Genomic DNA, 26,648 nt, shown 5'->3' on the forward strand with positions numbered 1-26,648 from the left:
TTAACGAGGTCCCGGGCGAGGGCGGCCGCCGGGCTGCGGGCCGGGCCGCGCGGTAACGAGGTCCCGGGCGACTCCGCGCCATTAGCATGGCAGAAGCGCCGCGCTCCCCCAGCCCGGGCTGCGCGCGGCCACCGGGGAGCTCGTTAACCGCGGCCCGGCCCGGCTCCGCCATGCTAACGAGCTCCCGGGCGAGGCCGCGGGGGCCCTCGAGGCCCCGTAATTGCTTCGGCCCCAGACCCGGGCAGGGCGGATTGTTATTTTTTTTACCTCCCCCTCCCCCCATCTGCAGCCTCCTCTCGGATTCCAGCATCAAGCTGAAAAGAAACCAGGCTGAACCACAGTTCCCCGGCAGCCGGCTGGAAACCCACACCCCGAAAGTTCTGCAATCAATTGGCCCAGGCATCTTTAAAAAAAATTAATCATTTTTACTTCACCGAGTGCCCCTACTTCTGCCCGGGCCCTCGGCGCTGGGGGGGACCCAGGAGAAGCCGGAGACCCGAGGGGACCCCTGCTTGTACCCTAGGAATGACACCCAACCTGGAGCAGCGAGCCCCCCACCCCGTGTTTACTTTCTTCAGATTAAGGAGTTGGCTAAGCAGGGTGGTGCCTGGAGCCTGTTCCAACCTGAGAATCATATGGGACCTAGTGAATTAAAAATAAAAATAAAAAACAGATTCTGCTAGAAATTCACGGTGTGTGTGTGTGTGTGTGTGTGTGTGTGTGCGCACTGGTCTAGGGCTTGCACTGAGCCCGGGGCCGGCCCTCAACCACTTGAGCCACGTCTCCACTTCCAGCTTCTGGAGGGTTGACAGAGGTAAGAGCTGCTGGCCCTGAACCAGGGTCCTCAGAGCCGTGGGAATCTGGAGTTTTAAGTTGCTGCAGGTGAGCTGGATACCGTGGCAAGGATGGCTTGGGGCCCTGTGGGGAGGGCGGGGGTGGGGAGGGGCCTGTGCGCTCCCAGCTTCCACGCCGGTTTTCAAGCTGTGAATGGGTCGGGGTGTCTGGGAAGGTAGAGGGCCGGGGCGGGGGATGGGAGGCTTTTCTATGATTCAAGAGGCACTAGCACCCCCTCCCCCCCATTTAAATCCAGGACCCTAACCGCAGACTAAGTGTCCTAGCAGCCTGGAAGCCAGATCCTCCTAATTCCCCCCCCCCCCCTCCTCCCCGAGGTGGGATTACAGCTGGCTGCCATCCAGCCTGGTTTTTTTTTTTTTTTTTTTGGTGGTGGTGGGGGTCATGGGGCTTGAACTCTAGGCCTGAGGGCTGTTCCTGAGCTCTTCTACTCAAGGCTACTGCCTTACCCCGTGAGTCACAGCCCCACTTCCCGAGTTCTAGTGATTAATTGGAGATAAGAGTCTCAGGTTCTTTAGAGCTGGGGCTGGCTGTGAGGCTGGCTTTGATCTTGGCCTCCTAAGTAGTTAGGGTTACAGGCGTGAGGACAGTGTCCCTTCCTGGTTTGAGACCTGGCCTGAAAGTGAGAGAGCCTCCTGCCTCCAAATCCCAGTCCAGGACTCTCTCTCCCCACCCCCCCCCCCAGCTCCCCCCCAGCAACAAGTGGAAACAGCTTCTCCCGTAAATGATTGCCAGTCAAAAGTAGTATCTGGTCAGTTACTACCAGTTACTGGTCAGTGAAGCCAGCCACATCTTCACTCTTATCTCCATCTATCCAAAAGCCAATCTGGGGGCAGGGCTCAGGCAGTAGAACTCCAGCCATAAGTTAAAAAAAAAATAAACCCGAGAAAACCAAAACAGCAAACGTTTGAGGCCCTGAATTCAAGTTCCACTACTCTCTCTGAGTCTCACACAGGCAATTCTACAGAGAGGTTTTTGGGAACTTTTTTTTTGGTGGATCAAAGACCACACATGCCTTTCTCTGATAGTCACCAGAGTCACAAAAACTACCCCTGTGATGGAATAGGGCTAGGGCGGAGCTTACAAAAAGCACCTTTTCATACCCAAAGCCATCCATGCCATGGCATAAACACTGAAGCTCTATTTTGTAAATGTTAAGGATTGGTGGGGGAGGGGCGGAGGTAACTGTAACCTTCTTTTCACCCATGTTTTCAATAGCCCCTCACCCAGCCACCCAACCAGACCACCCTGAAAGCGAAATAGTGTCATGAACGGCATTTCATATAAAAATTTATACGAGTCTATATGTAAGGGAAAATTTATTATTCTTTGCTGGTTCTGGGCTTGAACTCAGGGCCTGAGCACTATCCTTGGACTTTCTCAAGGCTAGAGCTCTACCACTTGAGCCTCAGTACCACTTCTGGCTTTTTTCTATATATGTGGTACTGAGGAATTGAACCTGGGTCTTTGTGCATGCTAGACAAGCACTCTACCACTAGGCCAAACTCCTGGCCCCAAATTCAGAGTTTTGAAGTAGGTAAAAAGATTACTGGGTGCTCATCCTTCCCTTGCCTGGGTTATTTATTTTATAGGCGCTCGTTTTCCATCTGCCTATCAGCCTGAGTGTGCACCGTTTTTATGTGTATGTGTGCCTGCGGCTTGAACTCAGGGCCTGGGTGCTCTCCCTGAACTTTTGTGCTCAAGGCTGGTGTGCCACCACTTCAGCCATAGCTTCATTTCCTGCTTTCTGGAGGTTAACTGGAGATAAGAGTCTCATGGACTTTTCTGGTTGGACTGGCCTCAAACTGTGATCCTCAGTTTGCAGCCTCCTGAGAGGCTGGGATTATAGATATGAGCATCGTTGCTTACATCTAGAATAATGTTAAGAGAACATTAAATGGATCTCCAGGGATAAAATAATTGGAAGTGTAGAGTTATTTTGCACAACATAAATTAGCAAAGTTGATGGGGAGGTGGCAAGCAGACAGGCAGGCAGGCCGCACAGTCACTGGAACGTTTATGAAAGAGGTAAGGGTGAAAGGGCAGCAGCCTGGGGGTGAGGCCTGCCGGGATCACATCACCACAGCTCAGTGAAAGAGCAGGGAAGGGCTCAGTTGGTTTCCCAAGCAGCTCGGCTTGGAACAGACAACCAGCAGTAATCAGGCAGAGACAGCACACACAAAAGCACAGACCAACTCGGCTGGGAAAATATGAGGAACTGAGCCACGCAATGCGCTGGGAACAAACTCTAGCCGGGAACAGGGGGCGGAGGGGAGGGGGGGGTGATGACTCCTCACCAGGCTACCACACTGCCGCACCCCAATGCCGCACCCCACTGCGTCAGCAAAACGAGTAACTGCAAACCCCGAATGCTTATAGCAAAAAATATTAACGATACTTGATAAATGTAGCAACCCAGCCAGAGGCCAAAATAGGCATAAGAGCCATAGAGACCAGGACCCAAAAGACACGCATGCGCGATGACCTTGGGGAACTCTATCACCAATCACGTTCAAACTAGACTGACCAGTGGCCCAGGGGGATCAACCCAGCCACTGTCTGGAGGTTCTGGCTAAGGCCATAGGACAAGAAAATAGAAAAAAACTCTGCAACTATTGTGAGGGCACAGGTAATCTGGTATCATCATAAAGCATTATTACTAGATTCCAATTTTCCAATACTTAGTGTTGATTAACATGCATTTTAGCTGAGTGCAACAAATATATCAAAATTGCTTTTTTTTTTTTCGGTGCCAGTTCTGTTCTTGAACTCTGGGCCTGGGTGCTGTCCCCTCAGTCAGCGCTCTACCCCTCGAGCCACAGTGCCACTTCTGGCTCTTTCTGAGTCGTTTTTTGGAGATAAGTCTCATAGACTTTCCTGCCAGTGCTGGCTTAGCCTCCTGTGTGGCTAGGATTACAGGTGTGAGCCACTGCCACGTTTCAAAATAGCTTTTGTGCTTACAACAAGAAACTTTTTTTGTGTGTGTGCCAGTCCTGAGGCTTGAACCTCAGGGCCTGGATACTGTCCTTGGATTTTTCTCAAGGCTAGAGCTTTAACACTTGAGCCACAGCACCACTTTCAGTTTTTTCTGTGTTTGTGGTATGAAGGAATTGAATCCAGGGCTTTGTGCATACTAGGCAAGCAGTCTGCCACTAGGCCATGCTCCTGGCCCCAAGAAACTTTTTAAAATGGAAAAAAAAATCCTATCCATAATTATAATCACATGATAGGATAGGGAGAAACTAAAAGCTTACATACCAATAGACTCTGTATACAGAAAGTTATTTGTAATCTTAATAAGCAGTGTTCATAATAGTGATAGATATTTTGGGGTGGAAGTATTACTTTAAATACTGTTCTTTTGCCAGGCTTGATAGCTCATGCCTATAATCCTAGCCACTCAGGAAGAGGGATGGGTCATTGTCCCAGGCCTTCCTGGGCAAAAAGTCAGTGGGGTCCTGTAGAACCAACAAGCTAGGGATGGTGGGACAGGCCTGTGATTCCATGTAGGCATGAAGTCTATGTAGGGTTATTGCATATGGCTGGCTGGCCTGGTATATATATATATATATATATATATATATATATATATATATATATATATATATATATGTGTGTGTGTGTGTGTGTGTGTGTAAAAGACCCTGTCAGAAAAACAAAGAGTTGGCTGAGTGGTTGACCAATGGTAAAGACTTGTTTCCAGGGTCCTGAGCTCACACTTTAGTTCTGCCCTCACTCCCCACAAAGTGGGGCTTTTCACAAGTTTCACAGAGGGAAGGTGTGAGGGGGTAACCCCCACTCCCAGGCCTATACCTGTCTCCCCAGGGAAGTGGATATTACACTTCCAATAGGCAAAACCCCCAAGTTCCCAGCAACACCACTGATTTCCCTAGCTTGTTGTGCGGGCCTAGAACACATGTGTATAAAAGTGTTATGACCTGTCTGACCATCTTTAATTTTGTGTGTCAGGCAAGTATGAAAGTGGACACTTCTGGTGAAGTGGTCCAGAAGCAGTCTCACCCCCATCCAGATGTCCCAGGACCCCCGAGTACCCTTCTGGTCCTTCGTCCACTCCACCCTTGCTGATGTTGGAAAGCTGCGGTTTATCCACCCCAGAGAATCTCCTTAGGCAGAAATGGGAAATCCTAGCTTGCTCTCGGGTGCCACCTACCGACCACATAGCAATTTAAAGGGGTACACAATTTGAATGTCTGTGTTCAGCATAACTCAGGTTATATTGAAAACCTGATGCCTTCTCAGATGCTGGGCCTGTGTAGATATTAACAGCTCAAAAACACTCCTATAGGCCGGGAGTTTGGCCTAGTGGTAGAGTGCTTGCCTAGAATGCATGAAGACCCAGATTTGATTCCTTGGTACCATATACATAGAAAAAGCTGGAAATGGTGTTATGGCTTAAGTGGTAGAGCTCTAGCCTTGAGAAAGTCCAAGGACAGTGCTCAGACCCTGAGTTCAAGCCCCAGGACTGGGAAAAAAAAAAGAAAATTAAAAAACAAAAACTACTCCTAGAAAATCCTGCAAAATCCTGAATTTAAATCCTATTTGCATCTAAATGGGAATGTCAGGATGGTCAGTCTGAAATTTCAAATAAAAAGCTGGGTGGACCACTTTAGATAGTATATATATTTAACTGCGGAGAGATGTTACGGGATGTCTACCAGAGAACTAAAACTTAAGTTTCTCCTTAGTTGCATGGTTATTCATACCCCTAGACCACAGCCTATATGAATGTATATTAATCACGTTATTAGTGGTCCATTTGCTTGTAAGCAATGAACAGTGTTTTCCAAGCATTGATGTAGCTTTATGTAAATAAAAAGGTCCTTTGCCAGTGGCTCATGTTTGAAATCCTAGTTACTGAGGAGACTGAGATCTGAGGATCATGGGTTGCTTCAGGTAGGAAAGGCTGTGAAACTGTTATCTCCAACTGATCAGCAAAAAAAGCTGGAAGTAGCAGGTGAGGTGGCTCACCCCGTAATCCTAGCTACTCAGGAGGCTGAGATTGAGGTTCAAAGCCAGCCCCTAAAGTTGGTGAGACTCTTATCTCCAATTAAGCCAGAGAAACACAAGTGGCGCTGTGGTTCCGGGGGTAGGGTGGTAGCCTTGAGCTGAAGAGCTCAGGGACAGAGCCCAGGCCCAGAGTTCAAGTCCCATGACCAGCACCACCACCAACAAAAAAGCTGGAAGGAGATCTGTGACTCAAGTGGTGGAGCCCTAGCCTTGAGTGAAAAAGTTCAGGGACAGAACCCAGGCTCTGAACTCAAGCCCCAGGACCAGTACAGAAAAAAAGAAAGAAATTGCGTTGGAAACCAACACCTTCACTATGTTAATGCATTTCATCCCAGCTTCTAGCCAGAATCCTGTTGGCACGTTTAGAATTCCCCAGTAGCTGGAGGCGATTCCAAGGAAGTTTCCGGATGGTTAAAGACAATTACAGGAAGCAGTAGAAAATACAATTTATTATGGGTGTCACAATGATCCTTCAAAGGTCAAGAGCAAACCTGGCGTGGCGTCCTGCCCATGATCCGTCGTGTCCGTGGGTGCCGTGGGGCGCTAGTCCGGTATGGAGTCGGCCGGGCAGAGCAGCGCGGGGTGCGCGGCCGCCTGGATGATGGAGAAGCTGGGCTTGGGCAGGTCGGGTTGCGCCGAGGAGAAGATGGGTGGCGCGGCCGAGGACACCGCCATGCTGGGGCCGCCGTCGCTGACCACGGTCACCTCGGCCACCTCGGCCGTCCCCTCCTGGATCAGCGCGTTCAGGCCCTCGAAGTCGGCGCACGAGATGCTGGGACTGGCGATGAACGTCTGGCCGCCGCCGGCTTCCTGGGGCCCGGCGGGCGCGGCGGGGATCAGGGCCTGGGCCGGGGCGGCCAGCAGGACGGGCGGGCTTCCCGCCTGGGCGGCCGGGGGCGGCGCGATCAGGCTGACCTGGCGCAGGATCTGCAGCCGCCCGCCGGCCGCCAGCTCCTCGGCGCCGGGGGCCACCAGGCCGGGCGGCACCAGGCCGAGGGCGGCGGGGGCGGCGGCTGCGTGCACCACGGCGGCGGCGGTGGTGGTGGCGGCGTCGGCCGGGGGGACCTGGGGCCCCACGATGATCTTCACCCTGCTGCCCTCGCCGAAGGCGGGCGCCGGGCCTGGCTGCAGCGGCGCCTTGCCGGGGTGGATCTGCAGCTGGAGCACGGCCACGTCGGCGCCCTTGTGGCCGGCGTGGCCGTGCTGCCGGCGGTGGCTGCGCAGCGAGTCCGCGCGCATGAAGGCGGCGTCGCACGAGTCGCAGTGGAAGGTCTTCTTGGCATCCAGCCGCGCCAGCTGGCGGCCCTGGCGGCCCGGCTCCTTGCGGCCGGCCGGGGGCGCGGGCGGCACCAGGTGACCGTGCGTCTTCTTCAGGTGCTTGCTCAGGTTGCTGGGCTGCTTGGTGTCAAAGCTGCAGAAGCTGCACTTGAAGGGGCGCTCGGCGCAGTGCACGCGCTCGTGCACGCGCAGCGCGGCCTTGCTGGCGCTGGAGTAGCTGCACTGCGAGCACTTCTCGGGGTGCTCGGCCTGGTGCGCGCGGCTGTGCTTGCGCAACGCCGCCTTGCTGTCCCCCACGAAGGCGCAGTGGGGACACTTGAAGCTGTCCCCGCTGTGCTTGATGCGGATGTGCGACTTGAGGTTCCCCTTCATGGTGCAGCGCACGTGGCAGAACTCGCACTTGAAGGGCTTCTCCCCCGAGTGCACGCGCATGTGCCGCTTCAAGTCCGAGCTGATTTTGAACTTGGCGCTACACAGCCAGCACTGGAAGGGGGCGTCCCCTGTCAACACAAGGTGAGTTTCCATAAGAACAGGAAGGCAACAACGGCAGGGGGTCCCCACCCTGGGGACACATCGGAAGGGGGGAGGGGAAGGAGGGAGGGAGGAAGGGGGATTCGCTTATGTCTCCGAAATTAAACCCCCACCACAGTGCTCTGGCACAGCCCTGGCCTGAAGGGAAGCCAGAAAAAAAACAAAACAAAACAAAACAAAAAAGATTTATTCATTGGTTCCAGATACAATGGCAGCTGGACCCATGGCTCCTGTAATCCTAGCTATGCAAGAAGCTGAGATCTCAAGGTGCAGTTTGAAGCCAGCCTGGAGAAAGGTCCATGAGACTCTTATCTCTAAGGAACTACCAAAAAGCCAGAAGTGGAGGTGTAGTTTCAAGTAGCAGAGCACTAGCCATGACTGAAAAAGCTCGGGGGCAGCGCCCAGGCTCATGACTGGGCACACGTGCACGCGCGCGCACACGCACACACACATACACTATATACACGCATTTACGCATGCACCCGCTTTAGTATCTAATGGTTCACAGCTTGCTTGAGTTACATGTGGTGATGGATTTCCACAATGTTCCCATAGGTCGGTCCACGCTAGCCACATGTGTCTGTGTAGTCCTTTCAGTGGCTGGAGCACCACTCTATTTCATGCAGATTGTCTTTTTAATTAATATAGACGTGTTTATTGTACAGCATTTATTTATCCCACACGCCAGCTGCATTCGTTGCTTATGAAGTTACAGAATGCAGCTGCTTGTTTTCTTTATTTTTAATAAATTTGTATTTGCCCCAGGCATGAGAAGGAGTAAAACGGCAAACATCTGGAGGAAAGCGAGGCACCAAATTCCCTCTACAAACACCAAGTGCAAATTGGCTACAACACCCACATTCACATCGGTGGCCCCTCCCCCCACCATTTCCACACTGCTTAGACTGCCAACAAGGGCACAAAAACACCTAAGAGTCTAAGACTGTTTCTGAGATGGCGGTGTGGGTGTGGCCCTGGTCACTCCCTCGGGTGGCCTCCACAAGGTAGGTGCTGGTGTTCATGTAAGTTCTAACACTAACTCGTTCACGGGCCTGTGTGGAACCCCATGTGACCACCAGGCAGGCCAAGGCTCAGTTAGCTGTGTGCGCCACCCAGGGGGCCTTATCTTAAATAGGGGATTTGGGGTAGGTTAACCAGGGACTGAGCTTCATGATGAGACTGCACCAAAATCAGATGCCATAAACCCCCAAACAAGGAGTGGGAAGCCAGTATGGGAGCCATCCTGCAGGACATGCATGCTATGCAAGCACTCTACCGCTAGGCCAAACTCCTGGCCTCTGTTAACTGAAATTTCTTTCTCTTATTGTGTGAATGTGTGTTGACACCCAATCTTGAATTCTTGCTTGACTTTCTTGCTCACACTGGATTGGCATTCTACCATCAGAGCCCTGCCTCCAGCCCTGATTTTTTTTTGGTCAATTGTGGGGCATGGGGCTTGGACTCTGAGCCTGGGCAGTGTTCCTGAACTCTTCAGCTCAAGGCTACTGCCCTACCCCTCGAGCCACAGAACCATTTCCGGTTTTCTAGTGGCTAACTGGAGATAAGTTTCATGGTCTTTAGCGCCTTGTCTGGCTTTGAACCGAGATCCTCAAATCTCAGTCTCTTGAGTAGCTAGGATTCCAGATATGAGCCGCTACACCTGGCCCCAGCCTTTATTTTAGCTGGTTATTATGGACTCAAGTCTCAAGGACCTTACTGTCTGGGCTGGCCTTGAAACATGATCCTTACTTAGATCTCAGCCTCTTGAGTAGCTAGGATGACAGGTGTGAGCCACTGATTTATTTATTTATCCTAAATAAATCACCCCTGACCTCGATGCTTCTCACAGGCTCCAGACAGTGTGCATCTGCTAGCTGGAGGAGCAGGGGGAGCATGGGGAAAGAATAAAGGGATGGATATATTGAAGTCACCACATCTTCCCTGGGTTTAGGTTGCCATTAAAATGACGGAGGATGCAGAAAATGTCATCAACAAAAGTTAAAACAGGTGCCGTGAACTTTAAACACTTCACCAGTGTTACAGAATCAGAGGAGAAAGCGAACGTTCCATAGACAATGGAATAGTGGCATGCATTAAAGCGGTCCCTCGACCACCTTGGTTCATCATGGTAAGTCCCAACAAACCCCTTCCGGAAGTGAACCCTTCATCCCTGACACGGGCCAGGGAAGACAGCCAAGGGAAATCCAGTCCAACTGGTGTCTTAGCTTGCTATAGTAGGTCACACGCTGTCCCTGAGTCTACCACCTCCTGTGCTACCCTCTGTGACCTTCAGCCACAGGCTCGCTCCACAGGGTACTGGATGCAGACTATTTGGAATAATCAAGCCTAGTGACAGCCTGAAATGGCCTTGTCACTGGGCTGGCCTCAGAAAGCCACGGCTGGCCCAGCTCTGACTCCTTCGAAGTGCTGAGCTGGCTCTAGTCCAGCAGCACAGATGGGCAGCCAACCCAAGTCACAGGTCCTTAGATGGTGCGGGCTGTTCATCCTGTGTATCACCACAACTCCCTCACTCCAGACACTGGCAGGGAGAGATGGGATCCAGTTTTTTTTTTTTTTTTTTTTGCCAGTCCTGGAGCTTGAACTCAGGGCTAAGCACTGTCCTTGGAGTTTTCTCAAGGCTAGCACTCTACCACTTGAGCCATAGCACCGCTTCTGACTTTCTATGTATGTGCTATCCAGGAATCAAACCTGGGTCTTCATGCATGCTAAATATGCACTTTACCACTAGGCTAAACTCCAGGTCCCTAGAAATGTGCCCCCCCCCCCTTTTTTTTTGCCAGTGTTGGGCTTGAGCTCAGGGCCTGAGCACTGCCCTTGGGTTTTCTCAAGGCTAGAATTCTACTCCTTGAACCACAGCACCAATCCAGTTTTGTCTACATATGTGGTCCTGAGAAATAGAACCCGGTCTTCATGCCTGCTAGGCAAGCACTCTACCACTAGGCCAAACTCTCGGCCTGGGATACAATTTTGAGTTTGGGATGGAGCTGAAAAAATAGCACCCCTGTTGAATGGCGAATATTTGGCAAAACTCATTTGTGATCACTTAGAATAGAGTTTGGGATTTGAAACAACAGAGTGAAGGGCTTTTACAAGTTGAATACATGATTAAGAAAGAAAATACATTATACAAGGAAAAGAACTAGCCATTTAGAAGGCATATAGAAAGTGGAAGACTTGCTGGATACAGTTTTTCATCTTTTCAACATTAAGACTAAAGCCAGAGGACAGACTGTTGAGGAGTTCATCTCCAAATTGTCCACACGAGATCACCAAACACGAGGATAACTCAGTTAAAACGTGCCAGGAGTCAGGCACCCTGGCTCACGCTTGTAATCCCCACTACTCAGGAGGTTGAGATCTGAGGACCATGGTTCAACGCCAGTCCTAAAAACGTCTGTAACAAGGCCGGCATACATGAAAACCAGGGTTTGATTCCGCCCAAGGACAGTGCTCAGGCCTTGAGTTCAAGCCTTGGAACTGGCAAACACAAACACAAACACACACACACACATCCAAACACTCATACTCGCTCACTCTGTCTCTGCTTAATTAGATAGAAGCTGGATGTGTAGTTGTGGCTCAAGTGGCAGAGCACCACCAGCCTTGAGTGAAAAAACTAAGAGACAGTGTCTGGGTTCAAGCCCTAGTACTGGCACAAAAACAGGCTGCCAGGCATGAAGCTGGTGTTGAGCAGCTCCTAGAGCAGGATGTCCAGCTGCCTAGCACGGGGGGACAGCACTGACTACTGAGTTCAGAGAGACAAGCAGGACTTCCAAAGAAGAGCATGGGGGCGGGAGTGTGGCCCAGTGGTAGAGTGCTCGCCTAGCATGCATGAAAACCGGGTTCGATTCCTCGGTACCACATGCACAGAAAAAGCCAGAGTGGCTCAAGTGGTAGAGTGCTAGCCTTGAGGAATGTTCAAGGACAGTGCTCAGGCTCCGAGTTCCAAGCCCCAGGACTGGAAAAAAAAAAAAAAAAAAAAAAAAAAAAAAAAAAAAAAAAACTGTGGCTTTTGGCACATAGATAAATGGGGATCACTCAGTTTTTAAGACAGCTCCATTGGCAAAATCATCACAGCCTAGACTAAAGCCCAATGTAAAAGCTTTCCCGCTCAGCTTCCCCTCATTCCTATTGTTTTGTCGCTTTTTCCCTCATGGCTAAGGGAGTCGAAGGGAAGGACCTTGCAGCAGAACCATGGACCAGGAGTGCCCACACCGAATCAGGACCCTTCCTGGCCTTGAGTGCCAGCTGGGGACCCTGCCAGGGGTCAAAGACAGGTCGAGTGAGATTCTGGGGTGACTGGGGAGGGTGTGGACGTATCTGCCTGTCAGGGAAGTGTGCAGTTGATCTTTAGATGGACCGCAGCTGTTGGTAAACAAACGCTCCACACAGGGTAGGCATTGGGGCTTGCTTGTACCTCTGCCACAGTCCCAGGAGAAGTGCAGACGAACAGAGCAGGGCCAGACTGCTCAGCCAAGGCCAGTGGACAGCCAGCTGGGGCTCAGCTAGTGGCTCCCCATAAGGTGGCTGAACAGCCAACAACAGTCCTCTCCTGGCCTAAAGTACGTGAGCAACGAATACTAATTACAATATGCCACCAAGGTTGTTACACAGCGCCGTTACACAGCGTCGTTACACGGGTAGCTAGCTGATACCAATACACATACCAAGAGTGTACCTACTTTGTTTAGCCATCTGCTGGTGTTGGTGTGTGTGTATGTGTGTGGTGTGTTGGGGATTCCCTGTCCCCTACCCCAGGTTTCTCACATGCTAGGCAAGGGTTTTACCACTGAGTCCCATTATGCTAACCTAACCAGAATAGACTGCTCAAGCAGCTAGGATTACACGTGTGTCCACAGCTACACTCGCTTGTATTTCTAGTCCGAGTGCACTTTCACAAATACATCCTTTAGCAGGTACTGACACGGTTACTGAGCTCTGTGAACGCGCACACACCCATCCCTGCAGCCCCCCTCTTCCTCAGGCTTTGGTTCGAGGCCAGGCGGCGCCGCAGCACTCACCCGTGTGCGAGCGCAGGTGCACGGTGAGCTGGCTGGAGTTGCGGCTGGCGTAGGGGCACAGCTGGCACTTGAAGGGCCGCTCGTCCGAGTGGATGCGCAGGTGCTTGTTGAGGCTGCTGCTGTCGGCGGCCGCGTAGTCGCACGTCTTGCACTTGTACGGCTTCTGGCCAGTGTGACAGCGCGTGTGCGTCTTCAGCTTGTCCTTCCGGCTGAAGCACTTGCCACATGTGTCACACTTGTGTGGCTTGTCCCCTGCACACATAGGACACCAGCCATCAGGCCAGGCAACACAGAAGATGACACAGACACACAACCCTGACATCCACACCGGGACACACAACCCTGACATGTTCACTGAGATGTATACCTACGGAGGATAAGGGAACTGGAGAGTTTGCTTATTGTAATTATTATTATTTTTTTTTGCTTCCGGGGCTTGAACTCAGGGCTTGAGCATTGTCCTTAAGCTTTCTCAAGCCAGAGCTCCACCATTTGTGCCACAGCTTTTTCTATGGTGCGGTACAGAAGAACTGGACCTGGGTCTTTGTGCTAGGGAAGCACTCAAGCAAGAGTTAAATATAATGACCACATTTACTTCCCCTTCTGTCCTCCATTCCCAGGCCACCCCCCAAAAAACCCCAAACCAAACCAACCCAAACTCATGCTTCCACGTCCCAGTATTTACTCTGTTACGTGGTGTGCTGGTTGTTAGACGGAGTTCCACCCCGGACCCTCGCCAGCACACTTAGTGTGTGTGCATGCGTGCTTGAAACCCTAAACACGTTACCATTCAGGTTATATTTTAGGTCTAATTAAGTCATTTCTTTCTTTTGCTTGCCAGTCCCAGGGCTTGAACTCAGGGTCCTCAAGGCTCAAGGCTAGCACTCTTCCTCTTGAGCCACAGTGCCCCTTCTGACTTTTCTATGTATGTGGAGGAATCAAACTCAGGGCTTCATGCATGCTAGGCAAGCCCTCTACTACTAAGCCACATTCCTAGCCCTAGTTAAGCCATTTTCTACAAGGGATCTGACTTTCCTCAGACTGGCCTCTTGTAGACATTAAGGGGTTCCAGTATTAAATGCAACTAAGGTTAGAAAAAATAACCACCTTTTTTTCTCTATGCATTTGATCCACCTCTCTCTCTGGTGTCTGGGTTTGAGCTCAGAGCTTCTTGTAAACAGGTGCTGAATGATCCCACCCCCTGCCATGTTTGCTTTTGTTACTCTTTAATTAGAATCGTCTAGTTTTGGCCAGACTGGCTGGCATGGTGATTCTCTAGTGCATGCCTCCAGAGTGGCTAGAACAACAGGCAAGCGCCACCAGGCTCCGCTACTGGTTGAGAGGGCATTCTCACTTTCTGAAGCACAGGGCACAGGTTGGCCTCAATCTCCAGTCTTCCCCATCTCCACTTCCCAATAGCTAAGATTACAAACACAGGCCACCATGCCCAGACTTTTCTTCTATCCTTTGTGAGTGTGTGTACGTGAGTGTGTGCATGTGCACGCCAGTACCAACACTAGAAATTATGGGCCTCACACACTGGCTTGACTTTTTGTTAGCTTAAGGCTGGTGTTCTACCACTTGAGCCACAGCTCCATTTCCAGCTTTTTGGTGGTTCAGTGGAGTCGAGACTCATGGACGTTCCTGCCTGGGTGAATCTGATTCTCAGATCTCAGCCTACCGAGTAGCTGGGATTATAGTCGTGAGCCACCAGTACCTGGCTCAGAGCTGTAGTTTTTTTTTTTTTTTTTTTTTTTTAAACGGCTGTGGATGTTTTTAGTCAAACTCTTAAAGGAGTCCTCTGTGTTCATGTCACTTGTGTGCAAGCTCTGCGTGTACTGTGGGGGGCTGTGGGTTGTATCTGGCTCTCTAACCCCTGGCACCTCCCAGCACCTGAGCACACATCACTCACCCGTGTGAATCTTTAAATGTCGTTCCATGTCCTTCATGCCGTAGGCTGTCTTGAATTGGCATCCTAAACAAGGAAAGATTAGCTTGCAGATGGAAAGCTGGCCTGTGAAGTGGAGAAAACTGGCAGACTCGCACTGACAAAGGCTACCATCACATCAAGCATTCGAGGGTCACAGCCCACCACGCACCCAGGACACCACGACTTCTGTGGTCCTCGGAAGCTGCACAACCTCAGTCCACCACAAGGAGGCACCAGGCAGGCTCACATGAGGCGCAGTTCACAAAATGCCTGGGTTGGTCTTCTCAGCAGTGTCAAACTGCAACTGTGCTCACGCCTGTAATCCTGGCCACTCAGGAGGCTGGGATCTAAGGATTGAGGATCAAAGCCAGCACTGAGCAGGACAGACCATGGGACTCTTTTTCCTTTTCTTTTCTGGCCAGTCCTGGGGCTTGAGCTCTACCACTCGAGACGCAGCACCACGTCTGGCTTTTTCTGTCTGTGATACAGAGGAATTGAACCCGGATCGTTGTGCATGCTAGGCAAGCACTCTGCCACTAGGCCAAACTCCCGGTCCAACCATGAGACTCTTACCGTCAATGACCCATCAGAAAGCTGGAAGTGGAGTGGTGGCTCAAGTGGTAGAGTGCCAGGCTTGAATGTGAAAAGCTAAGCCCCAGGTCTGGAGCACACAGAAGTGTTTCAAAATCACAAGAGAAAAGTTTGCAGGAAAAATTATGAGTAGGAAAAATGGAAAACCAGATTGCTGAGTGGGTCCAGGCTAGACATGGGCCAGTGAGGACAGAAGGCGGGCCCAGAGATGCAGGTGCACATCCACAGATGGCCCAGCCCCCCTTCCGAGTGCTATCTTCTTCACCTCAAGGACAGTCCTGAGTCACATTAAACTAAAAGTCCTTGTTTGACGAAGCAAACACGGGAAAGTGTTCTCACGGGGAGGGATGAGGACCTGGAAATACAAGACCAGGTGCCTGCAAGTTCTGTGCAAGCCTGAAACCATTGCATTTAATCACAAGGCTAAGGTCCCGTGGCATGGGTCTCAGAGCCACTGGGTATGGTGGCCAGGATAGCAAAGTGGAACCTGCTAGGGCTACAGGACACTGATTTTATTTCTTGGGGAGGGGTGAGGGTAGGGTGATACTGGAGTTTAAAATCTGTGTCTCCCACTTAGTTGGCTTGCCGGCTCATATCTGATGGTGCTTTACTGCAGGAGTCCTGCATCCAGTCCAGTTTTTTGCTGGTTATTTTGGAGATGAAGTCTCAAGGGCTTTTCTGACCAAGCTGGCTTTGAATCTTGATCCTCCTGAGTACTTAGGGAGACAGGCATAAGCCACTTTCATTTTTCTCTTTTGTCGGGCCTGGGGCTTGAACTGTGGGCCTGGGCACTGTCCCTGAGCTCTTCAGCTCAAAGCTACCTTTCTGCCAATTGAGCCACAGTGCTACTTCCGATTTTCTGGTGGTTCATTAGAGATGAGTCTCAGGGACTTTTTATGCCTGGGCTGGCTTTGAACCATGACCCTCAGATCTCAGCCTCCTTAGTAGCTAGGATTATAGGCGTGAACCACCAGCTCACTTCCAGCTTTTTCTATGTCTGTGGTACCAAGGAATTGAATGCGGGTCTTCGTGCATGCTAGGCAAGCACTCCAGCACTATGCCTAACTCCCGATCCCTAGGGCTCTGGTTTTTAAGCCAGGAGCTTTGGAGCAAGTCTATGTCCAGCTGTTAGGAATGGATAGAAGAGCCCTGGAACCAGGACACATGGCTACCCACTGCCCACAGGGGACACAGCGTGCCTTCTACCTGGATAGCAACAGTTAAGCCTTTTCTGAGCAGCAGGGGCGGTGGGCTTCTTGGTGCGTGACTTGGCTGGGAGTGAGATGACGGTGGTCGTCTGGCTCTCGCTGCTTTCTGCTGGCAGATACGTTTGATAGCCATGTTCAAACACAAACTCTGGAGCTGAAACTAAAGGACGGGGCTCTTGTTAATATTCTGTGTTTTTTTTCCGGCCAGTCCTGGGGCTTGAACTCAGGGCCTGGGCACTATCCCTGAGCTTCTTTTGCTCAAGGCTAGCACTCTCCACTTGAGCCACAGGACCACTTCTGGCTTTTTTTTTTGTACTGAATAATCAAACCCAGGGCTTCATGCATGCTAGACAAGCACTCTACCACTAAACCACATTCCCAGCCCCAGATATTTGTTTATCTGGAGTACTGGGGGGTTTGGCTTCTGGGCCTTGAGTTTGTTTTTTGTTTTTTTTTTGCCAGTCCTGGGCTTGAGCTCAGGGCCTGAGCACTGTCCTTGGACTTTCTCAAGGCTAGCGCTCTACCACTTGAGCCTCAGCACCACTTCTGGCTTTTTTCTATGTATGTGGTACTGAGGAATTGAACCTGGGTCTCTTGGCATGCTAGGCAAGCACTTTAACCACTAGGCCAAACTCCTGGCCCCTTGAGTTTGTTTTTTACTATTTTTATATTTTTTTGGTGCCAGTATCGGGCTTAAACTTTCTTTTCTTTTTTTTTAGTCTTTTTTTTTTTTTTTTTTTTGGCCAGTCCTGGGCATGAGCTCAGGACCTGAACACTGTCCCTGGATTTTCTCAAGGCTAGGGCTCTACCACTTGAGCCACAGCACTACTTCTGGCTTTTTTCTATGTATGTGGTACCGGGGAATTGAACCCGGGTCTTCGTGCATGGGAGGCCAGCACTCTACCACTAGGCCACACTCCCGGCCCCTTTTTTTCAGTCTTACACAAGGCCAGTGCTCTACCATTTGAGCCACACTTCTACATCCAGCTTTTTGCTGGTTAGTGGATTTGTCTGCCCGGCTGACCTCAAGTTGTGATCTTCAGATTGTAGACTCTTGAGAACCTGAGGGTACTGTGGTGAGCCACTGGTGACCGGATGCTGCTTTTCACTGGGGTCTCATTTATGCCCGGGCCAGCCTGGACCTCAGTCCTCCTGTTTACTCTTGCTGTGTAGCTGGGATTGAAGGAATAAGTCACCATGCCCAGTCAAGTGCTTGCTTTGCACACACAAGGCCCTGGGTTCTAGTTCTACCCCCTGCTCTGCACAACACACGCCATCCGATGACGACTCCCAGCCCCATGGCTTTCATCCAGGACTGCAGAATTGGGCGTGGGCTTCCCCACATGGGGGCCTTGCCTGTTCCTGCGCGGGTGTGCAATCTGGGAATTTCACAGCTCCCTGGCAGCGGAGAGGAGCCTGGGGCCTAGCAAAGCAGGGCAGGTGAGTCTGGAAAACTCAGAGGGAGTCTATGGGTGCAGGGCTGCTGTCCTGCAGGCAGTGCGCCCGTGTCCCTGGGGAGCTTGTTAAGCACACAGCAGCACAGCAGGCACTGTGCCCTTAATGAGGGCTCCAGGGAGCCTGGCCCCCAGGCAGGACTGTGATCTGTTGGCTCATGGGGCACTGAGGCCAAGACTCGGGGGAGTTGAGTTCAGAAGTGGGAAAGGGAAATGTAAGCCCAGTTCTGCCCATCCTGGTGGCTCGGTGGGGCCTCGCTAAAATCTGACTGTGGAGCCAGCTAGACCCAAAGAGCCTCAGCGTGATCCCCACTCTGCCACAGTCCCTGCTGGTCTTCCACTCTCCTCACCGATCTAGTCTCATTCCTGTTAGCTATGTGGCTTCCTGTTCTAGAAGCTTGTCTGGAACCTAAGGCCATACAACATCACTGTATATGGGTTGTTCTTCAGTTTGCATGGAAAAACAGGCTATCCCCTTCAAAGACTGAGCCATCTTCCACTGTTGGAATTTCAGGAATTTGCTGTCTGTCTGCACATACCCTGACAACACGCCTACGTTTTTCTACAGTATTAGCTAAAAATGCAGATCCTGTTTTACAGGATAAATACCCGGATATAGACTTATAAAACATGTTTACACACACTTCAAAGCCAATTTAAAGCCAGGTGCCAGTGGCTCATGCCTATAATTATAACTACTCAGGAGGTTGATATCCAGAGGTTCATGCTTTGAGGCCAGCCCAGACAGAAAAATCCCGGAGATGCTGTCTCCAGTAAATGAGCAAAATGCCAGAGTGGAGGTATAGCTCAAGTGGTAGAGCACCAGCTGGGAGTGAAAAAACTGAGTGCCAGCATGAGGCCCGTTTAAGTTTAAATTCCATTTCAACAAAACAACAAAACAACAACGACAACAAAGTTGATCAGATTTCAAGTTTATGATTTTAGAAACTGAAGGACTTCACAAAACTATCCAGCTCTGAAATAAGTCTAGGGACAGCGACTCACGCAGGACTCCTTTAGCATCGGTGTCTCTGGGTGTCTGTGGCCTGCTGCCTTTACCAACTCTCTACTCTGTTCTTGCTCTTGGCTTTTTTTTTTTTTAGAAGTTCTTCATACAAGGTTGTTTCAGCCGAGTATGCCATTTGTGGCATGCTAACTTCCCAAGTTGGTTGGTTGTGTTCAGGCTCTTTGTCTTTTACTTTGAAAAAAACAACAACAACCCCCCCCCCCCAATATTGGTAAGCCAAGTGCCGGTGGCTCATGCTTATAATCCTAGCTACTCAGGAGGCTGAATTCCGAGGATCGAGGTTCAAAGCCAGCCCAGGCATGAAAGCCCATGAGACTCTTATCTCCAGTTAACCACCTGAAAACCAGAAGTGGTGCTGTGGCTCAAGTGATAAAGAGCTAGCCTTGAGCTGAAGAGCTCAGGAATAGCATTAGGCCCAGAGTTCAAGCTCCATGACTGACCAAAAGAAAAAAAAAAAAGATACTGGTGTCTCACACCTGTAATCCTAGTTAGCTAGGGGGTTCAAAACCAGCCCAGGAACTTCATTGGAGACTCTTCTCTCCAATCAACTACCAAAAAGAACCCATAAAAAAACCTGGAAGTAGAACTGTGGCTCAAGTGGAAGAGTGCCAGCCTTGAGCATAAAAACCCAAGGACGGCACTCAAGGCCTGAGTTCAAGCCCCAAGACCAACTCTCCCCATTTCCCCCTTTGAAAAAAAAAAAAAAAAGGCAAGTAACTTTATTTGCAGTTGTGATTCCTTCTTTTGGGAAGAGGGGGCTGGTCTATAATCTGCCTACGTTAGTAAGCACATTCATAGACTCTGTGTATGTTTAACAGTGTGATCTGTGCTTGTGTGCGTCATGGGTGTCGGCACGTGTTTGTATGTGCAGCCGTGTATGTGTGTGTGTGTGGATAGTTTACTTGGGAACCACGGCAGTCTCCTTTTCAATCTGACCTTTGGGAAGATCTCTTGGCTAACCCACAGCAGAATACAGGGTTGATTTTCTGCCTTCACAGCCGATGGCCTATGCCCAGGACTCAATACCTATTTGTAGATCTGCTTAAAAACTAAGATACATGGGCCGAGAGTTTGGCCTAGTGGTAGAGTGCTTGCCTAGCATGCATGAAGACCCGGGTTTGATTCCTCGGTTCCACATACATAGAAAAAGCCAGAAGTGGTGCTGTGGCTCAAGTGATAGAGCTCTAGCCTTGAGAAAGTTCAAGGATAGCCCTCAGGCCCTGAGGTCAAGCCCAGGACTGGCAAAAACAAAAAACTAACAAAAAACAACAGCAAAAAAAGCAAAGATGGGCCAGGAGTTTGGCCTAGTGGTTAAAGTGCTTGCCTAGCATGCATGAAGACCCGGGTTCGATTCCTCGGTACCACATACATAGAAAAAAGCCGGAAGTGGTGCTGAGGCTCAAGAGGTAGAGCTCTAGCCTTGAGAAAGTCCAAGGACAGTGCTCAGGCCCTGAGCTCAAGCCCAGGACTGGCAAAAAAAAAAAAAAAAAAAAGTAAAGATACATTTTGTTGCTTTGGAACAATTCAAAAACAAAATTCACACACATTGCATCCCCCAACATCCATTTGCTTATAGCAATGTTTCCTGCAAGTATTTGCACTGTGCATTGTTCCTTAGCTTTTTCACTCAAGGACGATTGACCACTGGAGCCACAGCTCCACGTTAGGCTTTTGGTGGTTACTTGGAGGTAAGAGTCTCATGGACTTTCCTGCCTGGGCTGGCTTCAGACCACGAGCCTCAGCTCCCAGCCTCCTGAGTAGCTGGGATTATAGCCGCAGGTGTAAGTGAGTCTCCAGGCCTAGCCAAGTATCTGCTTCACATAAAGAGACTGCTGTGGGAAACCTGGTTTCTGGATCCTTTGCTTCACACATGCTATTTGTAACTGCAAATGTTTTTTTAAACCAGCAACTCCCTAACCTGGCAGGGCAGCTGGCCCTTCAGTGGTGCTTGTTAAAAATAATGACCCAGCCAGGTGGGGCTGGGCCCTGGGACTGTCCAGCAGCTCCCTACCCCATCCTACCAGTGATTGTCTGGGTCTCCGAGGTGATGGTCGTGGTGGTGGTCTGTGCCTGGGTGATGGGCACGGTCTCCTCTGCCACAAACTGCACGGTGCCCTGCACGGTGCCCGGCGCGGCCCCGGCGCCGCTCAGCTGGCAGCCAGTCTGCTTGTGGGTGACGAAGGCATCGAGGTTGTTGAACTGCTGCCGGCACACCCCGCAGATGTGGATGTCTGCGCTCAGCTCCACCAGCACCGCCGTGCCACCTGAAACCCCACAGGATGAGGGTCACCACCCAGACCCATCCCACGCATCCGCTCATCAGCTCGTAACCCAGGGATGACTGGGTGTGGCGGGTCACACCTGTGACCCCAGCCACCTACTCAGGAGGGAGAGCTGAGGATTGCGGTTTGAAGCTGACCCTGGGCTGGAGTGTCTGTGAGACATTCTTATTTCCAATGAACCACCAAACCAAACTGGAAGTGAGCTGATGGCTCACGCCTATAATCCTAGTAGGCTGAGAGCTGAGGACTGCAGTTCAAAGCCAGCCTGGGCAGGAAAGTCCATGAGACTCTTTTTACCCTCCATTTAACCACCAGAAAACTGGAAATGCCACTGTGGCTCAAAGTTGTAGAACACTAGCCTTGAGCACAAAAGCTTAGAGACAGTGTGCAGGCCCTGAGTTCAAGCCCCAAGACTGACAAAACCAGAACAAACCAAAATAAAAAGCCGGAAGTGGTTCTGTGGCTCAAAGTTAGAATGCTAGCCGTGAGCACAAAAGCTCAGGCTCAGGGTATGGATCCTGAATTTCAAGCCCCGGACTAGAATGCATGTGCACGCATGCACGCACACACACCACACATGATCTCCCTATCCCCCCCCCAACCTCCCATTTCTACACCTATCACTACATGCACACTGCTTGTCCCAATTAGCTCTGTCCCCTGAATACTTTGGAACTGCTTCAGTATATTGCTGGAAGTTTCTGCAAAAAAGACATATTCATGACAAAAAGGGAGCAAACTTCTTTTGGCTTTCAAAGTAGATGTGATTCGAGGGTTTTTGCAGCTACTATATCACTAGAAGGAAGCTGCTAAGAACTCTGCTGATTCCAGCCCTTACTACTCAGATCCCTGAATCTGAACCTGGAACCAACCAATTCCAGACTTCCCGCATCCTTCACCTGTGCTATTTGTAATTAACATTCATTCTTAGCAGGGCACAGTGGCTCATGCCTACAATCCTAGCTACTTAGGAGGCTGAGATTTAAGGATCAAGGTTCAAAGCCAGCCCAGGCACTAAAAAGTCTGTGAGATTCTTATCTCCAATTAATCACTACAAATCAGGAAGTGGGGCTGTGGCTCAAGGAGTAGGGTGATAGCCTTGAGCGGAAGAGATCAGGGATAGTGCCCAGGCCCAGAGTTCAAGCCCCATGACCAACCAAAAAAAAAAAAAATTCATTCTCGACAGGAATATTATTTCTTTACAGAAATGACTCCAAGAGTTCATATGTGTTAATTACTTGTAAGGCACCTAGCACAGTACATAACACTATATTAGAAAGTATGCATAAATGTTTAAGTAAGAAAATATAGTCAGTCTATTTTATTTAGCGTTCCTTCTAACAAAACACATAATAAAAAAGAACTGGAAGAAACATGCAGGTGAAAAGCAACCTTTTGTGCCCCCCCTCCCAGTTCTGGGGTTTGAACTCAGGGCCTGGACTCTGCCTTTGGGCTTTTTCAAGGCTAGTGCTCTACCACTTGAGCCACAGCACCACTTCCAGCCTTTTCTGTGTATGTGGTACTGCGGAGTCAGTAGGCCACACACCCCCAGCCTTCTAGACTTCATGAGCAAACGACCACCTGTGTATACACACAGACATATGTATGCATACAAGTGCGTCACAGTCGCATTCTCCCTCCCTCTCCTGGTGCTGGCCTTGGGTTCTGGGCCTGGGCACTGTCCCCCAAGCTCCTTTTGCTCAGATCTAGTGCTTTACCCCCTGAGCCCAGAGCAGTGGCTTCCGGAGTTCCCCGGGCTGATCTGGAGTAGGAGTCCGACCGGGCCTGGCCGGAGCATCTGCACACACGGAGGCGGCGGGCACTCAGCTCCTGCGGTCAGTCGTGGGGCTCCATGCCGCGCCCGGGCTCCTGGGCTCCAGGCTACGCCCTCCACCTCTTCACTTCCCGTCCTCCCGCTGGAGACCAGACTCCCTCGGACTCCGCAGCCAGGGATGGCTTTGAACCGCCAGCCCCCCGGGGATCCAGGATGACGGGCGTGAGCCACCCGGCTCCGGGCGGACGCCCACCCCGGGGACGCTGGCGTCGGGTTCCCGTCTGTGAGGGCGGACGAGGGGGCTGGAGGGGGTCAGCCCTGCCGTCCAGGCCCTCGCAGGCCAGGTTTGCTAGCCTGTCACCCAGGCCCCGACTCACCCCATCCAGGGGAGACTGAGGCGGGAGGGGACGGGCCGGGGGGACCCGCGGATCGCCCCCGAGCCTGGGGTGGGCCCCGACAGTGTCTGTGTGATGGCGCGCTGGCAGGTGGCCGGCGCCACACTTGGGGAAACAGTGAATCGGAAGACCTCGGGGTCGCGGGGGCCTCTTACCGCTGTGCAAGGAGCCAACGGGGCCCCCGAGACCCCCGCGGGGACGCCGAGGCTTCCTGCGCCCCGGCGGGAAGGCGCGCGGGAGCGATCGGGGCACGGCCGCCCCCCGGGCCCGCCCCCCACCCCGAGCCCCCCGGGCCTCCAGGCGCCCCCCGGCCCGGGCCCCGGGCCTGCGCGGCGAGCCTCGCCCAGCCGGGCCCAGGACTCACTCTGCACCGAGCCCGCCGCGCCCGCGGAGCCCGCGAAGCCGCCGTCGCCGCTCGCGTTCATGGCCGCGGGCCGCGCTCCCCGGCCCGGGCGCCGTCTACATGGCGCCCGCCGCCCCTGGGTTCGCGCCGCCGCCTCCCGACTCGGCGCGGCGGGAGGACGGATGTGGAGCCGTACTTCCGCTGCCTAGAGGGCGCTGCCCGGCCGCCAGCCGCCCGCTCCGCCCCGGCCCGCCCGCTCCTGCCTTGCCCGGCCCCAGTGCTCCGCCCCACCACGGCCGCTCCTCCCCTGCCCGGCCCCAGTGCTCCACCCCGCCCCTGCCCGGCCTCTCCTTCCCAGCCCGGCCGCCCCGCCCTGCCCCGGCCGCTCTGCGCCGCCGGGTCCCCAGCGCGGCCTCCCTGCGGGCCGAGGCTGGGAGCGCGTGTAGCTCGGCGGGGAGCGGAGGGCGGGGCGGGGGGCAGCGTCACCTAGGCGGGTGGGCGGTGTCCCCGCCCCAGGGACCCCGGCCCCAGCCCGCCTCCCCCGCCAAGGGCGTCCAGCCGCCCAGCCCCGGCGCCCGTCCTGCGGGTTCCGGTCTTGGCCTGGCTCCGCGGAGGTCGGGGATCCGGGGCGGGGACGGAGGAGCCGAGGCCCCCTGGGAAAGGCGCTGCCCACCCGGGCCCGCGGGCCTGGCCTGGGTCCTCCCGACCCTGGGACCGCCCGGAGGAGAAGAGCGCGGCCTGCTGGTCAGCGGTGTCCGCTCGCGCCTCCATTCCTGTCCGTCGGGAGCCGTGCAGCCAGGCGGGAGGTGCACCTGCACCCCCGCGCGCCGCGTCTGCCTGCCGTGAGCCCCCGCGGGCGCCCCGGGCGGCCACGCCGCTCCCGAAGCTTCTTTTCCACGCACGCCTGGGCGCCTGCAGCGTGGCCACCGCCTCTGGAGGCCCAGGGGCTCCCGGTGACACAGTGAGGGACGAGCCCGTGCGTGCACACGGACAGGTGTGTGCTCACGTGCGCGTGCACACGGACAGGTGTACGCCCACGTGCGCGTGCACAAGGACAGGTGTGCGCTCACGTGCACGTGCACAGGACAGGTGTGCGCTCACGTGCGCGTGCACGGACGCGCGCGCGTGTGGAGGGCACAGCACACTCGTGCATGCATGCCCGCGCGCGCGTGCGTATGTGTGCCCGCGCAGATTGAGGGCCCGCGCAGGCCCGCGTGCGCACGGCCCGTGCGTGTGCGTGGCGTCGAACCTGCTGCCCTGCGGGTTTCCCCTCTCCACCTCCCTCGTCCTTGGTGGTTTCTGCTCCTCCTGCTCCCGGGTCTGCTCTGGAACTCTGGTGCCTCCTCACCTCTTTCCGTTACCAGCTCCGCCCAGGCCGAGGATAAAGACCCAGGGGAAGCTCAACGCCGCCCCATGGGGAGGCAGCCCCTCCGAGCTGGAGTGGAGCAGCCCAGTACAGCGCCGGGCGTGGACGGATCACAAGCTTTCTTCTCCTTCCACCCCCCACTCTGAGGAGGGCGGAGGGAGCGGGTCGCCTAGACTCCGCCGAGACTTGTGATGGCCCCGGCCCGCATGCTGGGTCCGTCTTCCGGGTCAGTAGCAGCTGTCTTTGCAGCTGGAGTGGAGCGTCCTCAAGGCATTCGTGAAGGACATAATGACAGTCCAGCCAGCTAAGAGGATCCTTTTGACTGACAGCTCCCTGCTCAAGGCAGGGCCTAGTAGGCATCCACCAAGGATCAAATTGCATGGAACCCAATAACTTATTTGACTTGCAGGAAAAGTGCTTATAATAAAGAGATAATTTTGTATGGTATTGGCTGTAGCAAGAGATCCTGCTACTTTGTGATCACTGGCATGTGGGACTGTGGGAATCAGGATTGTGGAGTGGGGGGGGGGAGAGGGGAAGGTGTTGGGCTCCCATAACAGAGTCAGAGAAAAGGGCTCCTGTTATCAGAAGTAGGAAAGAGATGTGGACATACCAAACAAGTAAAAAAAAGCCATGGGAGGTGGCTAAATAATAGGCGGAATTAAAACTTGGGTCAGATATCTTGTGATAATAACTTTTGAACAAAAGTAGAAAACCTTTTTCTGTGACAGAGACAACCATCTGCCCATCAACATTCACCTCACCATGTGGAGTGGTATCTAGGCAACTGCTACCCACCCAGGGACTACACATCCCATCCCACCCCTAAACATTCAGTCATGTGACAGGACCCAGCCAATGAAGCAGGAAGTAGGTGCAGGGGGCGTGGCCTTCTCAGACCCTACCCTAGGGGAAGGCAGAAACACCCATCTCAGACTTGAGAATGAGATATGAGTTCCTACGATGTTCAGCCTTTGTATTGGAGAGCTATTAATCTCAGTATCCCCTGTGGCCCTAACTTAAATACTTCCTGGAGCATTTTAACGAAAATTTGGATTACCAAAACAATTGTGATATGCAGTGAAGAGATAAAGAGCATCTAAAAGTAAGAGAGTTTAACTCCAGCAACTCTGTTAAGAAAAATGTCTACAGACAGGATGGATTTCTCATGCACAGAAGTAGACACAGATAGAACAGGAAACTGGAAACAAGCCCTTGTCCAGCTGTGGGGGTGGCCTCAGTAAATATGAGTGTTTGTATTTTTGTACATTGAAAAACTAAACTCTTCCTTAATCCAGGAGGAAAATGTAGAGGCATACATCTAGATGCTGTATCTTCTAATACAGTATTCAAAAAAGCAGGATGGAGAATGCTTTTGGTGTTGTAATGACCTGTTATTTTTCTTTTTGTTTGTTTGTTTGTTTTTTTAATAAAGGGAGGGGATGAGCAGCAGGTCATGGCAGCTCAAGTCTGTACTTCTAGCTGTTTGGGAGGTAGACATAAGGGATCACAGTTCGAGGCTAGCCCGAAGCAAAAAGAAATATCAG

At 52.4% G+C, this 26,648-nt stretch overlaps 1 protein-coding gene across 1 annotated transcript; it reads right to left on the reverse strand.

Moving 5' to 3' along the window:
• Positions 1 to 6,309: 6,309 nt before the first annotated feature.
• LOC150050612 (uncharacterized) lies at positions 6,310 to 23,920 on the reverse strand. The gene is made up of 6 exons (XM_090352534.1): positions 23,757 to 23,920; positions 20,963 to 21,205; positions 16,459 to 16,620; positions 14,644 to 14,706; positions 12,732 to 12,983; positions 6,310 to 7,658 (listed from the first exon to the last, which is right to left on the reverse strand). Exons 1-6 carry the CDS (start codon positions 23,815 to 23,817, stop codon positions 6,424 to 6,426), a joined length of 2,016 nt encoding a protein of 671 aa, XP_090208660.1. The 5' UTR covers positions 23,818 to 23,920; the 3' UTR covers positions 6,310 to 6,423.
• Between the last annotated feature and the right edge of the window lie 2,728 nt (positions 23,921 to 26,648).

The sequence above is a fragment of the Megascapheus bottae genome, chromosome 18 (genome assembly GCF_031878675.1).
Source record: "Megascapheus bottae isolate mThoBot1 chromosome 18, mThoBot2.hap1, whole genome shotgun sequence".
Lineage (NCBI taxonomy): Eukaryota > Metazoa > Chordata > Mammalia > Rodentia > Geomyidae > Megascapheus > Megascapheus bottae.